The sequence below is a fragment of the Chrysoperla carnea genome, chromosome 3 (genome assembly GCF_905475395.1).
Source record: "Chrysoperla carnea chromosome 3, inChrCarn1.1, whole genome shotgun sequence".
NCBI classification, from domain to species: domain Eukaryota; kingdom Metazoa; phylum Arthropoda; class Insecta; order Neuroptera; family Chrysopidae; genus Chrysoperla; species Chrysoperla carnea.
The window spans coordinates 46,746,300-46,770,547 of record NC_058339.1 but is presented as its reverse complement, the minus strand read 5'-3'; the positions used below and the strand labels follow the sequence as shown (position 1 = coordinate 46,770,547).

Below are 24,248 nucleotides of genomic sequence, written 5' to 3'. Positions count from 1 at the left end.
AAAGTCAATTTCAGTAATTTTCTCAGTCTTATCTATAAATATATAGGAGACTTTCTATAGATATAGATAGTCACTCATCACGATATCTCTGGAACTATAAGACCTAGAGACTGGAAATTTGGCAGGAATATTCCTTTTGCCAAGTAGAGGTCAGCTAAAAACGGATTTTACGAAATTCCACCCACAAGGGGGGTTGCGGGGGTGTTCATGAATAAAAAATTCATATTTTTCAATTATGGCTTTTAATAGTTCAAAACTTGGTCAGAATGTTTTAAATTACATTTAGAAATTTTTTTAACCTTCGGAGGGTAGAAAGGTGTAGCGAGAAAGTGGGAAGGAAATATCGAATATTTACAAATATACCTAAGTGGGGTATCAAATAAAAGAGCATGACGTGTACATTACAAAACTGTTATCCAACGCAAGGAAATGTGGAGGGAGGGGTGCAAGTGGGGATGTTGCCCAGCAAAGCGGGTAGTTCCCAGCTAGTAATATTATAAACAAAATTTCTGTACGTTTTTGTTTTCCAATTTAAATGAGCTTATGATTTCTAAAAAGTATTTTGTCTCAAAAATTAGATTTATTTTATGCTCCACTAATTCCATGTCTACTAAAATTATTACCAAAAATGCCTGATAAGATAAACGCAAACTGTGCTGTAGTATTAAATTTATGTTATTTTGTAATATTTAATCTGCACTGTAAGATTACTACTTAGTTGTTACTCACCAAAGATTATTACTCACCAAAGAAAATAATTGTTAACTCTTTCGTTTTTTACAATTATGGTACTTAAAAGTTTAAGGATTATATAATAAGAACTTGAACAAGTTACATAGTAAAGCTCTCTCTTTCATTACCTGTTTTTCTTTTTTTTTCTGTACATAACCGCTTTGCTGTTGTTAACGGTGTATTAATAAGTAGATTCGTCTAAAGTAAAGACTAGATACTCTTCTTTTTTACTGTACCTGTGTAAACTATTTTGCTATAATGTTACTTATGTTGGTACCATCACTACAGTACCTACAGTAACTATAATTTAATATTATGATTCCTTTTGATAGACTTATGGGTATTATATCAACCCTTTTTCTTTTGTAAGTTATTATATTATATAAATTTTGTATTCTGTTTGTACTTTTAATATAATATGAAATATATGTGAAGAGTATTCAATTAAGGTAAAATATTTAGTTGCAGATACCTACAATTTTTTGTTTTACAGGATGATTTAGAAAGTATTAGAATATTTTCTTCTCAGACATAGTCAATGTAACATAAATGATTGAATGGTAACCCATTCTTAAACATTAAAATATGTTTATCAGCTAAAAATATTCTTCTATCTTGAAAACTTACAATAACCTATCTTTTGTATGCCCTATTAGCTCAGTTGGTTAAGGCGTAACCAATACCGTCCGCGGTATACTTAGAGTAGCGAGTTCGATTACCGCGGTCGCAACAAAATTAATATAATTAATAGTTGTGATGGGCTGGCGTAGTGTAAGGTATATGTATGAAAGAGGTGCACTCAGCCTCTAAAATTGAGGAGCTGATAAATGAAATTATCAGCGAAAAGGTGGTAAAACAAATATAGGGTATCACAAAGGGCTCTATAGCCTAAGAGTGTTCTTCGTCTACAGCCAATATAACCTAAACTAACCTAACCTAACCTACCTTTTGTAAGAAAACAATTAAGGTTTTTTTACAAGTGTCATTTTTTAACTTTTTTAAGCTCTTTTAAACTTGCTTTTAAACTTTTTTTGAGTTGTGTTTTGAACGACTTTCTTTTTGTATGAATTTCAGACAAAACATTACAATTGAAAAACCAACCATTTTCATTGACAAAACACTAGGAATACGATTAAAGTCTCGATCTTTATTCTAGAAAGTAAAAAAATCAAAGAATTTAGCTTTATCGCAGCACTTATTAAAATGAGCCAAAAAATTTTCAACTTAAGAACATTTTGTCATAGAGAAGTGCGCATTTTACACTTTACCTATTATCTTTCACCATTTTTTAAATGAAAATGCTGAAAACAATATTTTAAAAAAATCTTGAACAGATAAGTTATCGCATGCGAAATAAGATATTTGAATACAATTATATATTTTCTATATGAATTAAGACAGGATGATCTTTAAGTGATCCTGGAAAACTGTCCTACGAGATTAAGTACCTCAAGACAAACGAAAAATGTCTTTACCAAATTTCCATATGAGGATCGATCTGTAATTTCCGAGATATTCCGTGATATCTTTCATCCAATTATCAAGGAAGTCATATCATTTTTTGTTCGGGTGATATCCACGAAAATATCTACGTACAAACATACGTACGGACGGACGGACACACACACATACTTCTTCTCCTAATTGGTGTTAATGCCTTATTCTAATCATGAAACGTAAAAATATGTTGAAAATTTCGATTTCGAAAACTGGACCCATTACAATAACTTTCTATAACGGGAAGTTAAAAACGTTTGATTACTTCCCTACTGTCTTTAAGCCATTTGTGATTGGATGAGCTTATTTTTCTAAAGTTTCCAAGTTTAATTAAAAAGCACCATGTATATATCTTCAAAAGGTCCTATTATTTTCTGTTTATTAATAATTATTCTCATAAAATTATCGTAAAAGAATTAACAATGTACTTTCCATCCAATTTTCCATGAATTAAATGAAAGAGTTATTATGTTGGTAATCTTTCATTTGCAGTAAACAGAATACAAAAGACCTTTTTTTACAAATATTTATTATTAAAAAATTAATTTCAGAATTCATAAAAATGTATTTTCTGTTATAAAGAAAAATTTTTTAAAATGTGTTTATTAAAAATATTCTTCTATTCTTTAAAAAGACTTTCTATATTTACCTAAATTATATGTATAAAAAAATATTCCATACCAGTAATTTAAAAAAAGCGTACAGTCATGTTCAATAGTAAAATAATATTTAAAAAGCTCAAATATATTATGTTCTTCAAATTTAATTATTATACAATAATATATCGGATAAATAAAATATATCGTTATAATATATAATTATTACATCGTGAAAAGTTCCCATCATATAGATGAAATAAAAGAAATAAAAGTAAAAATTGCTTCTTTAATAGAATGTTTTATTTAGCTAAAAAGAAAACAAAATCACTTCGAAAAGATTTTATTATATGATTGAGATCAACATTAACAAAAAAAATGCTTCTCTAAAACCTTCAGTTTTCGGGTAAAAGATTCACGAAATTTGACGCAATTTTTCGATTTTGACCCCTCAAAAAGTGTATGAAAAAATCAGATTTTAAATATGTATAAAATTTTGATTTGTAGTGTAAAGCTTATTTAACAAAATCCTGCAAAAATTTTTGGTCTTATTGCATTTTAAGTGCTTGATTGTTAACTGTTAAGAAAAGATATATCAAATTCTTTGCTTAGAGCTATACACGAAACTATTTTTAGTAATTTTTGTAAATTACAGTATTATTATGAAAAAATATAAATGTTTTTATAGAAATGTGAATTTTTTCAAAAGATGTTTTTAAAAGAATTTTTTGGGCGAGTATTTGCTAAAATTGTAAATTTAATAAATGAAAATGTTCAATGGGTATTATGTGCCGCTTTATAATACTCATTCAAGGAAAAAAGTATTTGGATTTTGTTTTTCACTTAATTACACCCAATGTAAGCAAAATGGCTATATTTTTTGTGAAAGGTCGATTATTATGTCTATGATCTTGGAGACCAGATCTTTAACTTTCTCATTTATTATATTATTGTATTCATTGGTAAATTATAGTGAAGTTTATTTTTTTTCAATTTAAATATCCCATAATTTAAATAAATTTATGATTTTGATTAATTCTAACCTGTAAAATCCAAATTTAATTTTTCCGACAAAATCGGAGAAATCTAAATTTAAATAAGAGTAGTCGAATGATTAAATTCCAAAAATCATTTTCTTCAACCGTTTGCTTACTCTTACTCTTTGAATCGGAATATTCCAGTCAAAATTTAAAATTTATTGTACCGTCTTTTTACTAGTTACCTCACTTCAAATTTAGCCATAGGTGTACGCTATTTAAAACCCTTCATGTATGCATATAAAAATAAAAAATGGTTTAAAAAAACTATAAAAAAACGCTTTATTTCCCTAAACAGTGGATAGTAATTTTAATTATAATGTAAAATTCAAAGCGTGGGGTACTCTCTACATTCACGCTTTACATTAACTGATTTGACAGATATCGACCACCCCACGCTTTGAGTTTTACATACAATTCAAATTATTATCCACTTTTTAGTGCATAAAGCGTGCTTTTTAATTTTTATACCATGTATATATGAAATATATCAAGGTATACTAAATCTAGTACCAAGTTTATAACGCTTAAAAATATTGAAGCAACGAACAAAATTTTGGTATAGGTGTTCATAAAATCCATTTCTTGTTTTCCTTTCGTCTGTCCATCTGTCTGTAAACACGATAACTCAAAAACGAAAAGAGATATCAAGCTGAAATTTTTATTGCGTGCTCAGAACTTTCATACACGTGCAAATTTTCAATCACAAAGTTAGAAGTATGGTAAATTTACCTTCTAAGATTTTATTACATTGTAAGTGAAATTACCGTAAACGTGTTCATATAAGATATCCGTGGAGTGATTTTCAATCAATTTCAATATTTAATATTAATTTTATTTTATTAAAAAGATTGACGCAGTAAACAATACATTCATGACAAAAGCATGTTCACCTTATAAAAAAGTTTTAATTTCGTTTGTCGAAGTGAAAATAGAAAAACTTCTTATCAGAGTGTTTAAAAAGAAAAAAATTTATTAGCATACCTTCCATGTATCTTGTTATATCCTTAAGTAGATAATACTACTTACAAATAATTTAACAAGGAATGAAAAACCACAATACAAAATTTCTTTTTATGTAAAAAATATTTCTATACTACCGTTGGGTTTATTAAATTTAGTAGGTAGTTTTACACACAAAAAAACATTCAATGTACATTATTAAATGGAAATCATTTTATTAATACTTTTTCAAGTACAAATAATTTCAATGGGAGCAAGCAGTTTTAATTTTAATATCATTCTTTTCAAACCAAAAAAAAAGTGTGTATTTTGATGTGTAAAATTATTTAAAATGGATAATATTTGAGATTATATGTAAAAATATTTAATTTTATATAAAACTGTTAAAGTTATACGTAAGTTATAATAAGTCTCTGAAAACAAATTTTAATTATGTTCAAAATTAAATTTTAAAAAGTCTGCATGTAGTTTTGGTAATTTAATATATATTCTGTTATTGAAAATTTGAAATTTATTAAAAATTAGATATTCAATATTAAAGGTCAATAGAAAAGCTCATGTAAAACGTCTATTGCCCATCAATGTGAACATGTGAATGAAACAGACTTAATTTTTAGTCTGGTTCAGTAGAAAATAATCATTTGTATGAGTCCCTCATGCATGACTATTTGTGAAATCTGGAGGCGATCTAAATTACCCTTGTTATTTAAAATTAAGCGACTATTTCTTTTATATTCATATAAATACTAATAATAATTATTATTATTTTCTACTTTTTAGTACTATAAAAACTTGTTCTATAAAAAATATATCTTTAATCTGTATAACTAACGTTCGTTTGACGGAACGCAGTATGTGTACACAAAAATTATAACCAATTCTCAAACGATCAGCTTTAGTAAATTCAACGAATTTTTTTTGGCCTGACTCTCCAAATATTCCCAGAATTCTCGAGAAGCACGAAAAATCTTGTTCGAGAATTCTCGTACTTCATTCACACCGAAACAAGAATTAATTCAGGGATGGCCAAAATGGATATTTCCATAGAAAAATCGACATCGAAATTTTTCGTTATTCCTTTGTTTGTAGTATGTACAAGGAAGTAAAAACAAACAAAAAATAAAAAAGAATGGTTAAATTACGTTGAGTATTTTATACATTTAAATATAGATTAAGCTACAACCAAATATTCAATTAAATATATATAAATTTTTCATCGGAAACATTATTAACATAACTATGCATATTGAAAACGTACTGCATACATATACTTAGTTAACAAGCGAACTGATAGACAGCGCTGGCTGCCATGAACATCAGTAATGAAATGACGACTGACTAATGTATGTGGAGCACAATAAAAAAAAATATTAAAGTTTGGGCACTAAACTCTCAGATTTAACATTAAATCGCTAACCTTCAATAATAACTGAATCCCAAACATCTTTTGGCAAAAAAACTCAACAGCAACGTTCAAAACATCTCTGGTAGAAATAATTTATAATTCCCGCCCGAAAACTCTTTTGTGCGTGTTTTAATTTTATATTATAACTAGTGGACTCCACAGACGCTGTCCTGTAACTCCAATTCAGTAATAACTATACTGATAATATATGTTTTATATGCGCTCCCACCATTTAATGAAATTTACTTTTTTGGTCCGGAACCCTCAATGGTAGATCCATGGGCCGAATGGTAAATCTAAACCATCAGCGGATCTACTGGAACACACACGAAAAATTTCATCAAAATCAGCCTGTCCGTTTAGGAGGAGTACAGTCACTAACATCTACACACTCGAAATTTTTATAAAAGATTAAAATTATATTGTTCTTTTTACCACACTCTAGTCAAATGCGTTTTTTTAGTTTTCTTAAAGCTATTGTTATGATTATGATTCTAAAATCTCAATAGCCTAACAGTAACACGTTAGGCTGTTTTTGCAATGCTTTTATTTTATATATAATAAATTATTTCATACAATGCAACTAATTGCATCAAATCCAGTCGAAACATCCTTGGTTTTCATTGAGTCTTGATTATCGAGATTGTACTGTATTTCCTTTGTTTAGCGAAAAGGTCGTTTGAAGAGGATACGATTGTAATATCTAACGACTGACAACATTTTATGAGATGCAACTAAACAAATTAAATTAGAATAATAAAAAATAGTGCCCAAATAACATATACGTACGTCTATGTTAAACAGAAGCAAGCAGTAATCATTAAATAAAAAGTAGTATGTAGATAGTTTGTTGGCTGACAGAAATAATGAATAACATATGTTACAAGTGCACATTATGGCTAGTATTGCTACTGTGCTGTTTGCCTGCCTATATTACTTATTTTTAAAAGTTAATTATTATTGCACATTACATACTAAATGTTTGAATGGTTTAGATAAAATAAAATAAATGTACTTGAGCACAATATAAATACCTACCACAACGTTTTAAACGAATTTAAAAATGAGCAAGCATATTGAGTAAGCAGCAGCATCGCTGTCATTACGACCATCATCATTTTTGTTATTAGTCAAGACAACATGAATGATGAACATTTTACATACTTCTTATTCATATATACCCATCCATTCACGAACACATTTATTGTAAAATATTTACAATAGTTTTTAGTTTAGAATGCCGTATCGTAAAGTTCCATTGTTTCACGATAAACAATCATTTTATAGTTGTTGTACATATAATATTAGCGTAAACCTTGTTTAATTTTTATCCTAGGGGCTGTATTTAAATTACGTTACAAATTTAGGAAGAATAGGGGGTCAAATTATAATGTTACTATTTGTTATGATACGGGGGAAGAGGTCCCTCAACGCTCGTACGAAATTATCAAAATAAATTTTTTTTTAATTTTGATGATTTAAATAAAAAATTTGCAACTGAGGCTCGCGCTCTTTACCTGACTGTAGCTAGCCTTTAATATTTTGAAAGTAACGCTTTGCGGCCGCTTTTGGTGTAAAGAAATTACTCAACACACACAAATTATTTTTTAACCATAAAAAGTTTTTAACCATAAGACTCTAAAATTCAAAAAAGAAAAAGAATTACGTACGAAACAGGGGGAGGGGGTTTCAATAATTTTTTACAATCTGTTACATAGGGGGGTAGGGGATGAAAAATCGTTTTTCCCATAGAGTCCAAATTTTTCTCAATTTAATATTTATTTTCTATTACGGAACATCCATTATGATCGTATAACACACATATGACCGAGTTTGTGAAGAATGTTTTGTTTATACTCATTATATCTTAGTTAAATAAATAAATGTACGTGTTTATTTCTGTTGCTATTGTCTGGGTCAAAACTTTACACAATAAAGTCTTTTATAAACACAAAATTATATATATTTTAAATTTTATGTAATACTAGAGTGATATCCACCCGCTTCGCTGGGTTTAAAAGAAAAGATTGGTAAAGATTGTTCCCGCTTATCCCTTTTCTATAACACTCGAAATAATGGTGGGGATTGTTTTACACAGGTAAAATATATTATTTTTTTAAATGTATAATAGTAATTATTGATTGAGTATATCAGAGAAGATTTTTACAGAAATGTGTGATTCTGATATATCAGCTATATTGCTGTACAGTTTCATTAAAAACCATTCGCTAGTTTAAGAGTGAAAGCGTAACAAACAAACAAACATGCTTACTTTCGCATTTATAATATATAGAGATAGAGATAGAGATAGATATGTTCAATTTGTAATTTACTTAAAAAGCTTTTGTTCTTTAAATATATTAAATAGTGCTTCCTGTTAGTAGTTATTATAAATCAGTAACCTATCAGAGCCGAGAAAATTATTATATTTTTATTAAGGAAACCAAAAAAAATAATACAGCTATAATTATTTTTCTCTGCCTATAGCTTCCACATTTTTATCATTTATCAGATCCTTTGGAAGTAACTGTTTCTCTTCAATCATTCTAGTTAAGCGAGCCTTACCATTGTAAAATAATAAATCAATATACCAAGTTTCCTATTTTAAATAATCTAGCTGAAAATTTATTCATCGAAAAGTTTTTGTAAAAGTTGCTCTACTAGGAGAAGGATATTTCATGTAGGCCTTAAATGATTTTCTAGAACACTCGACGTTGATTTGCTAGGTCACATTATAATATTTACACGAAACTTTGTTACAATGCCAGATAATTTTTTTTCCTCTTCAAAACCATTATCGATTACGAAATTGTGAATCAAAAAAAATCCATAAATCGAAAAAAATAAATAGATAAAAATTCTGATTTATTAAAAATTAATCTATTTATATTGAAAATTGATTTAAATTGTATTATTGATTCAAAAATTTGTATTTAAAAATACTGTTCTGGCGTTAATGAATTGTGAAATATCGACACAATAACAACTTGTAAGTTTTACTAAATGTTCACTTGATAGGTGAGAAGTGCTGTTTCACCTATCAAACCGACATAATAATATTTTGCTCCCATATATAATTAGAAATTTGTTTATTAAATTTATTTGATGGTTAATTAAAATTAATAATTAAATCAAATAAAATTTTCGTATATTTTCTATACGAATAATTAAACTTTTAGTCGAAGTATTTAGTAGGGGGAAGATGTAATACCTAGGTGTTCATAATGCACTAAATTACAGGAATTATTTTATTATTTAACTAGGTTCAGTATCACGTACTGAAAGTAAATCCACAAAATCCTTACAGAAGTAGCCGAGGGAAGAGCCTCCATTTGAAGGAAAACTGTTTTAGGCTATATCTCCATAACCGTGCACTTTAGACCAAAAATGATAATAACCTTTATTTTAGATAATTAAATTACCTACCTTTTTTGTAAAATTTTTTTTTATCAATAACCGTTTATTACTTATACGACTATGACGATTTTCTTTTTGACTATTTGACCAATATATTCTAATATTTGTTTTAACAAGAAAATGATAATAATTTAACTTTTATATCTACAAATTTTCTAAAACTTTTACTTTAAACTTTTTTTTCTAAAATTAATATTTATGAAGTTTTAACGCGGTTAATGTTGCAGCCACCGGGTACAAGATTAATACAAAAGAAGTATATATTGTGTATTGATAAAAATTCAATAAATATATGAAAAATGCTAACGTTAGTAACATAATTAGCAATAAATAATTAGTCTTCTTACCTGTAAAAGCAGCGACAACCCCTTGAAATTTTTTTTTATTAAAATAATAGACTTAAAAGATAGGAAATTTAATTATCTACAAAAAGGGTTATTACTATTTTGGGTTAAAGTGCATGGTTTCGGGGTTATAGAGCGTAACGGTTTTTCTTAAAATGGCGGCACTTCCCCCCTTCAAATTTGTAAGGATTTTGTATTTACATTCAGTATGTGATACTGAACCTATTGAAATAAAAAACAACTCCTGTAATTTAATGCAGAAATAAATTCTCTGTAGTCTGAGGTAAAGGTACTAAATTTTACCTTATTTGTTAGTAGGGTTGAATTTTAAATAAATACATGGTACCCATATATTTACAAAATACACATTATCCATATAATATTAAAGAAGGATGTTAGTAGAGTGTACTCTTTAAAATTCATTGCAGGAAGAAGACACTTGATCAACATATACATAATATGTAAGAAACCCCCCTGAGTATTACAAGTTTACGTCATTAATGTCGAAACGATCTTCTTCACTATTTACTATCATAAATATACGTAGTTCATTTGGAATATTGGATGTTCTATATTTCTGTTTTGTAACCATCCCGCTACCAACGTTACCACCAAATGTTGTGATATTTTGAGTGTCGTAAATTTATCCACCCTAACATATCACCAGGGATTAAACGATAAATACCCATTAATTATTTATCGGCAAGATAATTAGAGCTATGGTTTTTATTGTAAACAATTTAAAATATACAGGTTGCGGTTTTTTTAATTGTATAAACCTGACTAACTATTCTGAGGTCACATGGTTGTTGATTCAAACCCCCATTTGCTAGAATTTCATAATGAGATGCAATTCTAAAATTATTTTGTTACGACTCTATTTAGCTGAATTTATTGCTAAAACGCAAGTTGGAACAAGTGAAAATAAACAATTGACTGAGTTAATTGTTGAAATACCATGTAAAGAAAGTGTTGATTACGCAATAGTTTGTTTATTTTTTTATAAGGAACATTTTTTACATTTAAACTTTTGTTCCATCTCTAACGGTTTACAAGATGGGTCCTACAGACCCAAGACCCAATTTACCTGTTGGCAAAGTAACGAACTCAATGTCATTTTTTATGTCCTGAGCACACTATAAAAATTTCAGCTTGATATCTTTTTTCTTTTATGAGCTATCGAGTTGACAGACAGACGGACATACGGGCAGACAACCGAAAAAGGATTAATTAGGTGATTTTATACCCTTACAAAAATTTTATTGGTAGCATCAATATTTTTGAACTTTATAAACTTGGGACTAAACTTAGTATACCTTGGTATATTTCATATACATGTTTGACCTCAGTCTAATCGACGCCATCGTTTGACCTCAGTCTAATAGTTATTAGCAAATTTTCTTTTAGTAGCTTCATAATTAATGGTTGTGATGGGGTGAATAGTGCATAGTATATGCTATAAGGAGGATAACTCAAAATAATGGAGGAGCACTGATAAATGAAATTGTCAGCGTAAAAGATGTTAAAACACATATATGGTATCGCAATTGGTCTTATGGCCTAAGTGTGTCTCTCGTGGGCAGCCGATATAGTTGAATCAAACCTAATTGAGAAACTCTCAAAATTAAAAACTTCAACTAACGTAGTTTTTATGTTGTTAATCGAAACAGCATATCAAACTTCTACGAACTTTTCTACAAGAGTTTATTGCCCGAATAACAATATTATTGGCACCCTGTAAATATTTATTTGTTTGTATAATTATAATGGGTTATTAAAGCTTTATTATCATCAACGGATAAAATGTGTACACTATGTTAAAATTAAATCAAATTTATTACCATACTAAAAAATTTCAACAAGGTTAAATTAACAAAACTATGTAATAGATCACTAAACACTGTTAGAAACAAATTATCCGGACAGTTTCGAAGCAGTAAATTTTTTTATAGAATTTAGAAAAACGGCAAAATATTAAAAATTGTCAACCCAGAACGAGAAAACGTGAAAATATTTTTATAACAAAAATTTCCTAAATATTTCAAGAAAAAAACTGTACAAAACTTAAAATATGATATTTTCAACCCCAAATTAAAAATTTCTGGGTTTTTCTAAATGCCTTAACAAATTAGAAGTAGAAGCAAGATTTATAAACGTAAAAATAATTCTTTATAATTTTTAATTTGGTTCTATAATTTTGTAATTTTTTTATTAAAAATTTTTTGTGAAATAATAATTGGCAATTTTCTCTTCGAAAGTTTTCGTTAAGTATATAAATAGTTGCACATTCTGGAATATGGATTCTTCAAACGCAGTACTTATTCGTAGCTTTTAATAAATAGTTATTAGATATGATTTACATATTTTCAAACAGATTTGTTGTTATATGGCGGATTTCCCAATTTAATATTGAAACCAAACAAAATTTAAACCCTCAAGTTAGTTTATTTATTGTCCTGAAATGATTAATTATTTAATGATTTTTTATAAATGTATTACTAAACGCAAAAATATTTCTCCCAATCTTGCAATACCCACCCATAATTGATCAAGTACCCCCGGAAATTTAACTAAGAAAAATGCAACCCTTATAGAATGATATATAAAAATTGTTTGCAAAAAATAGAACTGACGAAAAATGCAAAAAAAAGGTTAAAATAATTGCGATTTCTATAACCAATTTCCTCGGAACCAATTACGCTTTATAGTCGACGCCAATTTCTATCCTTTGAAATAAACTAGATTAAAATATAAATAATTTAAAAAATCGAAAAATCGAAGGCGTTAAATAAAATTTGAAAAGAAAGAAACAATTTCTGTAGGGTACATAGCGATTTTAACAGTCAGAGCTTATTATTATATATTTTAATGGGTTTTAACTGTTAAAATCGCAATGTACATTACTAAGTTTTTTTTTCAGATTGTATTTAACGCAGTCGGGTTTTTAATTTTTTTTTTAATTATTTATTTTATTTTTGACTTTTTAGTGTCCCGTCATTAAAAACACCCTCTTATTACAATCCATTAAAACTTTTTAAACCAATTTATTATTCCTAATTAAATTTAATATATAATAAAATAACATATAACTTATATATTCATATAACTTTATAATCCCCTTTTCATTTCCTTTATTTTGATACGCAACTCGATAGGCTTGATTAACTGTTTTTTATTACCGAATTACTATTTTGCACCAAAAATCTGTCTTATTTCAAATCCGACTTGGGTTTTTAAGACGAATATAACGATTCCTTAACTTTCGAAATCCATCAAAAATTCCGAAAATACGAGGTTATAAAGAAATTTTCAAACAAATATACATAAAACACGTAGTATAATATTAAAAAAAAAATATATATATACATACATACAAGAAACCCCGCGAAAAACATAACCACTCCTTGACAGTTGGGTAAAAATGATTATATTGAAGGTTCAATTTTTTCCAAATTTTGTACCCTAAGATAAAAGGCAAAGGAGCTATAAAATCTGATCACTCTGTATAAATATAATATGGTCATTATCAAAATGTAAAATTGCTACAAATCATCACACAATGATAGTTTCATATAAATCATGCAACCTATTTTTCGAGTACCTTTCGAATATATATATAATATATACATAAAATATGATGATGTATATTACAATATGCGTGTTTATATGTGAGGACCTAGTAATATCATAGTGGTACCTATAGTACTTTAAATGATTATCATTCCAACTAAAACTATTATAGTACAGCTAAAATATACCCTGAACAATGAATGGTACGTTTGTTATAACACTTTAGTTCAAATATACTATAGATTTTTCAAAAATATTTCTTTGAAAATAAAAGTAACAAGTGAAAACAAACAATTTAATTGAGTTAATTGTTGAATTACCATGTATATATAGTCTTGATTACTCAACTAAGTAAACTACTAAGTAAAGAAAGATAGCCACTCTTACACACAATATAATAAGAAAATGTTTCATCTCACTTTCTCAGTGGATATAGTATATGCTTTAAACAAACAAACACATACATAATATATGTAACGTGTAAATTTAAAATATATACAATTATTTGCACTCCCATGGGAAACAGGGATGTTTACGAAAAAATGTTTCAAACAAAATTTGATAATTTTTTTATAAGACACATTTTTTACATTTAATTTTTTGTTCTATCTCAACGGACCCAAGACCAAATTGGCCTGTATTTCTCACGAACTCGACCTCACTTTTTATGTTCTTAGCACGCTATGAGAATTTCAGCTTGATATGTCTTTTTGTTTTTTAATTCTCGTGTACAGACAGACAGACAGACAGACTATAGTGATTTTATGATTAAAAAAAACTTAAAAAAACAGACCGAAAAGTTTAATAATTGTTTCTTTAAAATAACTCTTCTAAGAAAATTTTACTATGTTTTTCTATAAAGACCATTTTCGTTAAAATTGAATGAACAAACGCATAAAAAGTTAGATTTTTGCTATCAATTACTGTCTTAACTATTCGGTTTACAAAAAAATGTTTCGAACGAAAAATATTTACGTATCTATAAATAACAACTTTCTAATTTAAAACGTTCATCTAATGTTTGTCAATTATGAATCAAAGTGTTGTTTTAATTGAACCTGAAAACTTATATCAAATTTGATGCCGCTATAAGATGTGTGTCTTTGAAACTAACATTTTTCGTTCCAAACATTTTCCTTGATTAAATTAATTTTAAATTTAAATTTAGTTTTTAGGCATATGTCAACTTATAAAAGCACGCTGCATAAACAAAAAGTAATTAACTTTTAATATTTTGAAATATTTTTTCACTAGCCTGTTTTAACCACAGGTATCGCACTGCCGAATTCCGTACGGTTCGAGGTAGTAAATATGTTTTACATTTATACGAAAACCATATTGATTGTTTCTTTCAAAACAATCTGCAGGTATTTGTGAAACAACTATACTAAATTATATAACGTATTTATTATTGTAACAACTTATTTGATCTAGTTGTACATTATTATCTAAATGTATATGATTATGATATATCAATGAACATTGTTGTTATGCAACGTATGTAGATTTTTACAAGCGATAATCGATTTTACTTATTATCTACATGTGAATATTATATAAAATATGATAATAGCAATGAGATTGAACGGTTTGTAGGCTAAAATTATTTTTGACTTTTAGAATAATAGGGTATTCCACTATTTTTGAAAAAGTATTTCAAAATGTTGATTTTGCTAATAAAAAGCCACCAAAAATTTATTTCGGAAAAATACACACGCTTTCTTGCCAAAAACTTAAATTAAATTTTAAATCTTTTTTAAACTGTCAAAAACGCGGGCATCCAATTTTTAATGACGTAATATGGGTATCACTATACGAAATAACACAAATAATTTTGACAGATATATTCATAGACATCTGATTATAATATAAATATAAACACTTATCTATGTATATATTATACCCAACTGTCTACACTGAACTAACTGATGGTCTATGACTCATACCGCTATGACATCAAGGCAGGTCTTACTCGCGTTTTAGGTCACGTGATATACAGTTTAAAAATTACGATTTTTAATTTTAATATTTTAAAAAAGTGCTTTTATGACTTGAAATCAGAATATTTAAGTATATTTTACATAAATTTTAACTTTTTTCAAACTTCATGATTTATTTTTGACTAACGATAATACGATTATGGATTAAAAAACTAATATATTGGACACCTAATTACTGCAAAAGAAGGCAAGGAAGGCAGAATATAAGATGGATGGACGAATTTAAACGCTATGCTGGTAACGAGTGGACCAGATTTGCAAGGGACAGACATGCGTGGAAAAATGCCATAAAAATCTTGCCAGCAATCTAAAAACATAAAAAATTTAAAATTTAAAAAAAAATTTAAAATTACTTTTCCTTAAAAATGGAGGAGAGGCCCATACCCACTTAGTGGGTCCAGTGGCTAATTATTATTATTATTATTAACGATAATACCCTATTGAAATCATAAACAATATTTAACCATTTTAAGTGTAACTTGAATGTTCCACAAAGACCTTAGTCGAAGCAATGTATGTGAAGGTATATAAAAATTTAAACGAACTGTTTTTTGTGTATAAAAATAATATTATTAAAATCCATAAATGTACAGTGTAATAGAAGAAGCAGGCTTATAGGAACATTAAAATTATGGATATCTATACGGTGTCATTCAAAATTAACAAATTTATTTCGTGATTCGTATGTTCACAAATTAAATTAAACAATTTTAATTTAAAATGATTTTTATACCATGCATATATGTAATATGCAAGTTATACTAAGTTTAGTCCCAAGTTTGTAACACTTAAAAATAATGCTGCTACGAAAAAAATTTTGGTGTAGGTGTTCATAGAATCACCTAATTAGTCAATTTCCGGTTGCCTGTCTGTCTGTCGTCTGTCTGTCATCACGATTACTCAAAAACGAAAAGAGATATTAAGCTGAAATAGTTACAGTGTGCTGAGGACGTAAAAAGTGAGGTCAAGTTCGTAAATGAGCAACATAGGTCAGTTGGGTGTTGGGTCCATAGGACCCATTTTGTAAACCGTTAGAGATAGAACGAAAGTTTAAATGTAAAAAATTTTCCCTTATAAAAAAATAAACAACTTTTGATTGAAACATTTTTTCGTAAACATCATTGTTTACCCGTGAGAGCGCAAATTGTATAGTATGTATGTAATGGCTTTATCAATTATATATGTGTGACATGTATGTATACGTAATGTGACAGAGTAATCAACACTGTCTATACATGGTATTTCAACAATTAACTCAGTCAACTGTTTGTTTTCACTTGTTAATTTTAAAATGCGATTTTACATTCTACAAATTTCCAAATTTCAGTCTAGTTTGACTTGACAGCAGACAATGACAAGTTGTTTTATTTGATCTAGTATACTTTATTTTCATGGTCGTACTTAATTATTCGTCTCAATGTACGGGCGATATCTAACCTCGACCAATTAATAAATAACGAGTTAAAACTGAATTTTTTATTTAAAAAAATTTTGTATTGCTGCCATAAAATTGCATACGTGACACGTTAAACTATATACAGTACAGAGTTTTATAATATTTGTTGGATCTGACAAAACATGACATTCATATCGGTCGATATATACACCTAAACAAACTGTGATAGATACGACCTGTAGAAGACACATCAGTAGCTCTCTGGCAAAGTTGATAATTGTGTTCATTTATATATTGAGCGTTCGATTCACAATTTTTGCATATTAAAACCCCAGAGTATGAGAGAGTAGATAGATATCATTATAAGAAAGATACTATTATAGGTGTGTTTGCTACATATTTTGTTCCGTGGAGATTGTCTTTGAGTTGTATACTGATTTATGCATTTGGCGTCTTAACAGTAATAGACAGTTCACTATGCTTTATGGCTGTATCGACTTGGAAGAGTGGAAATTGATACAATAATTATTAATTGAGCATACCTATATGAGTATCTTTCTTATGTACATTGCTTAATGTGTACATATGTATGTACTCTCTCACTCTCGGGGAATGTACTACGCACAAGTGAAATTTACAAAATTTACAAAAACTTCGGATACGGAACCCTAAAGTCGCACTTGAAAAACATCTAAGAACAACCTCCATTAAATTACCTCTTACATTAAAGCCTTTTCCAAACTGAGCCGATTTTGAAGTTAATCGCAAATTTTTTAGTTTCTTCATGTACGGAACCCTAAGCTCGCACTTGAAACGTAAGCTAAAAAAACTCTCCATTTAATTACCCTTCGAACGAAACAAAACAAATCAAAATCGTTTAGTGGTCAAATCTATAACACCCCTTTTTTTAGTTGGGGAGAAAACTGATGAATCGGACTTCTTATATTACACTTACTTCCCCTCATAGCTCGATGCTAATTATGCTTCATCTCCCTTTCGTGCCAAAGGTAAGGGAATGGAGTCAATTTAGTACAAATTTTAATTGATCCAATATTATGAATTGAGTTTGGCAGTCATTCGAGTCTCCCGTAAATCAAAAGATTTTAATCTCGTTTTTCGGGATAAAATTAATAACTTTTCTTTCAAAAATTTAACTAGTAGGTAACATATAGTACAAGCAACCAGCATATATGACAGACAGCCTCAAGGGATACAGCATCTACTGTCCATATGAGATGTGACACGATGATGTCTCTCTGTTCGAACTGATAGTAAATATATATGTATTCAGTAGCCATAGTGAACCCATATGTGTGTTCTAATTAACGTGAGCCATGCTGTTGTTTCTATCCATTTCATAACCAACTATAAAACTACCTTTAACTAATGCCATACCACCTAGGAATAAATGATTGATCCTCTTTTACCTCTAGCTACTTCTGGTAAAGTATCGAAATGATAGTATCTGATACACTATATCAACTAAATATAATTGTATTATCTATATTCAGATATTATTTATCGAAAAAAAAAAATTTATTAGCGAATTCATTAACTGAAATGTCATTTTTTCGATTTTGTTTTTTCTAAATTTACAAACTACTTCAATTATTTTACGAAATGTGAATAATAGTTTGCTATTTTCGAATATCGTCGCGTTAGAGTTTAAGTGATTAAGCCATATGTCATTAAAATTGATATAAATGACGATAAAATTAAAAAAAATTCAAAAAATTACATTAAAAGTATCGATAAGTCGTTGTTGTTAAAAGAATTTCTAGTAATCGACATAAATAGTGTCTAAATGGTAGTCCCGACCAATTTTTTTAAATTACATATTTTAAATTAATTGTAACTGAGTAAATGTTAAATTGATGATAAGTGAATAAATAAATGGTGAAGTACAAAACTTAAGAATTTACAATTTTTTGGTTCGCCGCAAATTGGCTCTAGAATATGTTCTTCAACTGGTTGTACTTTGTTAAATACCTTGTAAATCGAATCTTCTTAAATACTATTTATCCACTTAATTGCGCTCCCACCATTTTTATTTAAGCAGAATTAATCAATATTCAAATTTCAAAAATGACGAAGAATATTTTTTTAAATAATTTTTCTTCACTTACTAGTTGGAAGTACGGTCTTCCCCGCAGCATTTAATTCCAAGAAGAGCGACTTTTGTGGCTTTCTATTTTTGTAGCACGACAACACTTACAGTAAAATTATAAGATTTCTCACTTACGGCCAACTCTCTGGCCTGGGATCGTAAGATACTATTTTTACCATTCTAGAAAGATTAAATTGAATACCACCTATGAAAACCATAAGAAATTATTATTTTCGTAAAGAGTTTCTACAGTTTTCTATTTATATGATTATTGTTTTATACCCAAACCTACCAAATTTTGGCTGGAAAAAACACTGGACTAGTTGTCTAAAATTTCTACAAAGGAATGTATTTCAAATAACCGTATTTCTTAAAACAACTGACTCAATTCTTAAATTCTGCCACCTGTGGTTTGGTTTTACATATTTACCACCTTCCTTATTGATTCGAATGTAATGCAAGAAGTGCTGCGGAATTTTAGCAAATCTGCGAGATCTTGGCGCATTCGGGCATATTCAGTTAACAGGCACAATTTTGTATTTGAATGTACAACAAAAACTATAACATTCATATCATTAATTAAATTTACATATACCTGATTATCAAAAGTTTAATTAAAAATTACTTGTTGCAGTTATTGGCCGGCAATACCAACACTTACACTGAAGTAAAACAAATGCTGGAACCACCGATTGTTGGAAGCAAAATAAGATTTATTCCACATAGTGTACATGTTAGAACTGTGTGCATGCGTGTTGAAATATTGGGCTGTAAGTGGCTAGGTAAGCACAAAGATATTAAATTAATATACTTATAAAACAAATGAAAGCATACTTTTTAATTATGAAGTTATATTGTTAATATTGTTACAGAAGGTCTTATCAGTTATTCAATGCCACAAGGTGTTCAACAAGCCGATGAGGTGGATTTAACAGATAAAACATATGATGGAATTCAAGAAGGTAATCAACTAAAGAACGGTCTTGGACAACTTGTTGACGGGCAAAAAGGACAAGATAATTTTCGAGCAGCTTTGAGTATGAACAGAGGTACGTACACATGTGTCTACAGGAATACAATAAATATTCAATATTATTTTAAGACTTCAAAATTAAACGATAAAACAATAAAATGCAGTTAAAAATTGTTAAATAAACCTGTTAATATAATCTATCCAGGATGATATTTTGCTTAACTATAAGAATATAAAAAAAAAAAAAAGTTGCATTCTTCCATCCAAAAAGACACATCATAGATAAAGTTGACGTATTGAAGGTGTCAAAGTTTTATTAATGAATCAAGAAACAATTTTAATCGCAATAAAAAATAAATATGTACCATTATAAAAAGTATCATAATATTTAAGTTTACTATCGCTGATATTTGCTAATTAAAAACCGCATATTAATCCTGACACCAATCCACAGCAACAAATTAAGGACAGCTGCCAATGTCATTCAAAGTTTTTACTCTGCTATACTGATTTAGAATTTATAACATCACTGATTTGAAAATTACTACATCAAACAAAATTTTAATACCACTGTCATTTCTGAAATTGATGGAAGAATGATGTAATAAATTTCTAAAAAATTATGATGCTGTATGTGTTTCTGTTTTTGGTAAAGAATTATGTGGTAGATACAGCTTCAATTGTAGTTTGGCAAGGGTAATAAATTTTTGTTGCGTTCGGTATAATAAATTGTAATAAAAATATAAAACATTACTCCATAACATGTAATACTTGCCGAAAAGCGTGATACAAATTTGTTTCCAATTTTCCTTTAAATCTTACATAAAACAGTTTCTACGGTAGACTTTGAAACAAAATAATTAAATTTAAGAATTGTAAAAATGAAAATTTAAAAAAAAACTCCCAAGAAATTGGAAATAAAGTACCTAAGTCCAAAGTTTTATGTAAGAGAGAAGTTTGGAAAATTCAAGCACCTTACGGCAAAGAGCAATTAACGATATGGAAAAAAGATAATTTTTTCTATTTTTCAAAAAATTGATTGTAATAAAAGTCATAAACATTTATAAAATAAAAACTTAGGCCAAGATTGAAAACAATAGGTTAATCCATCGTTGAAAATTTACAAAACATATGCTTGTCGAGTTTTCTGCTTTTATTGAAATGTTTGTATGTTATGAATTACAGTACAAGAAAATGAAATAACACGTCGTATTTCTAACATTTCAACGAAATTTTCTCCAAATATTGCCCCAGTTTTACTACCTTGCGTGGCTTTTACAATTTTAACAAATAGCTTGACTTGTTTGAAGTACACCTACCGTTATATAAAAGCATAACGTTTAAACAAAGCTATAAAAGAAGACAATACTTGATATTTTCAAATTCATTTTATAAAAATTGGATCTTAATTTCGTTTTGTACGAAATTCTGATGGCTCAACCTTTCACTACCCAAATAAAACACCCTTAATTTGCATTAACTTATTACTTACTCCACACCAAAACCAAAAACGTTATGGAATAGTATTACTTATTCGGTATTTTTTTTTAAATTCAGAATGCTTCATGGCCATAATGATTCATTCCATTTTTCTTATTATTTACCACCGCGAGTTAAAAATTTCTTTATAAATGGTACTACTGGTTGCAAAACACTATTTTCTTTAAGACTTTGTCAAAGTTTTTTACTGGGACTATTTTCACGATACTGTCTAAGTATCCATATTTATAAAAGCACGATAATAACAGAAAATCTTAAAAATTGCAATGTGTCGACGAAAGTAGTGTACCTTTTTAGACTACTTTCCCCTGTGGACAAAATACTTTAACCACAATAAATTTTTTGAATTATCTAAACTTGTGGTATTATATCTGGCTTTTATGACAGAAAATCATATTGAACATAAAAAAATTAAATATTTTATACTTTACGTCCGACTTCTGCTGTTTACAATAACAACTATAGGTAGCAAACCCAATTTTAAATAATATTTCTATCCCCAACAAATATCATACATAGATTTGATCAAATTTCTGTTTTCAATATGTGGTACAAGACAACAGGTGTACACTTATAACGATTGATATTCATTTTTTATACGAAAGATATTACTGCATGAACTAACTATAGTCGCAGAAACAAAACACTATAAACGGTCAAAGTTCGAAAAATTTGAATATTAAGTTGGATTTGAATGAATGCATAATTGCATTTTAAATTAACCGTAAATATACTAAATTCATAATTAGTTTAATAGTGATGATAATGATTCCAAATTTATTACTCGGGGGTTTTTGAGGTCGCTGAATCCGAATATAGCATTAGAATTGCTCTCCGAGGAACATGGTGTCCAGGCTAAGTGGTATCTCCGTTGTCTTCTAGAGTTTTCGAGAAATTCGTTATATAATCATTCAAAACTCGTTACTCGGAGGCTTTTGGGGTTGCTGAGCACGAATATGATTATATAACGAATTTCTCGAAAACTCTAAGAGACAATGGAGATGCCGCTTAGCCTGGGCACCAGGTACCTCGGAGACTAATTCTGACGTGATATTCGTGTGTCAACAAACAGTTATATAAAACTCAATATACTTACACCCGGAATAGATGAAACTTAACTGTCCCTTGCACTCAAATCAGGTTTTTAATCAGTCACAAAATATATATCTTAATATTTTTAGCGTTTAATACTTAAGATCCATTTCCTTACCTACATGTCATCTAAAATTGTTGTTTCTGCAAATAATTATAATTTTTGATTTGTTACATCCTGTAAACGTTACCTATTATATAAGATCTTATAGATTTAAAATAATATAATATGAAAATTTATAGCATTCGCTTTGAAAAAAATAACATTCTATTTACAAAAAAAAAAGTTTCTATTGCATATGGAGAAATATCAAACATCCATAAATTTCAATCAAATAACATAATCGCATACGTTACCATTTTATTTTGTTTGATTTTTGGACAACAGCTTTTGTGGGAATATATTGTTTTAGATTGTACAACTATTTACTAAACTTGTTATTTTTTACTATTGTAGCCCATATATGTGTGGCAATGTATACACCAGATTGTAATAAAAATTGAATTTTTATCGAATTCTTTTATCTTTGCGGTATAAAATATGAACTAGATACGTGGATTCTCTATTTTTAATTAAAAATGATGTTACATTATGGATTTTCTGGGAAGCATAACCAAAAATTGGAATCGGTACTTGTTATCTGTTATCAATTAAATAATTACTTAACCATTTTTTAATAGTCTTCATTATTATGCTGCTCCTAATATCATTTGCTTATAACTTCAACCGAATACCTATTCAACAATTCTAAATTGTAAAAATTTTCGACGAAAAACATCCTACAGAATTAATATATTTTTGCCTGCGTTGCATGATTGATACTGACTTGCTGAATTCAAATCTTAGAATCGCTTCGTTAATTCCCTTTTTTAATAATTACGTTTGCGTATCCTTGAACAAAAAAACCTTGTTTCTCCTTAAAATTACAGAATATTGTACATTTTTTTAAAATTTTTAAAAAAGTTCCTAATTTGGTCATTATACTACATTTATTTGCGCAAACATTTAAATAAGTTCAAAATGAAAACATTTTCATCAGGTCACTCAGCCAAACTATGTCACATAGAAAATTTTTCACATAACCCGCAAAGCAAAAAAATATTCATACATAATATATGTTTACATTACATGGCGAGGGAATCAGAAATAAAATAATGCATTTGGGACCAAACAAAATGCATTTTCCTGTTTATAAAAGTTACATCATAGTGGTTTTCATTTATGGTGCCTAACTAGTATCAGTGTTTTGTTTGTCTTTATCTAAATTTATTTAATCATATTGCTTAGAATGAGATAACATATACAATAAAAATCGGTCAAAAGCATAAAATGTATTTACGAAAAAATGATTCTGTACTTTCAGTATTTCTTTTAATAATAATTATATCAATTTCGAATTTCAAATTCAATATGTGTGTAAGAAATTTTGTTTTCAAAGCTTTGTTAGGTAAGACATGTGAAAAAATTTAATTTAATTCATTTAATATCATACATTAAAATTTTAATTTTGCAAAGTTAATTTTAATGATTTTGTTTATAGAATGCTTACGTTAACTAAAATAAGTGTTCTTGAAAGTTTTTATTCGTCGAAATTTTATTGAATTTTCGGTACTGAATT

The 24,248-nt window shown here is 28.2% G+C and overlaps 1 protein-coding gene across 2 annotated transcripts in view; it reads left to right on the top strand.

Annotated features, from left to right (window-relative positions):
• The window catches only part of LOC123295564 (discoidin domain-containing receptor 2), a 210,258-nt gene that overhangs the window by 162,150 nt on the left and 23,860 nt on the right, over positions 1–24,248 (top strand). For both annotated transcript variants that reach the window (XM_044876966.1, XM_044876965.1), the window contains exons 4-5: positions 19,699–19,846; positions 19,937–20,113. In XM_044876966.1, coding sequence (XP_044732901.1) covers positions 19,699–19,846; positions 19,937–20,113 — 325 coding nt within the window. The remainder of the gene's footprint in view (positions 1–19,698; positions 19,847–19,936; positions 20,114–24,248) is intronic.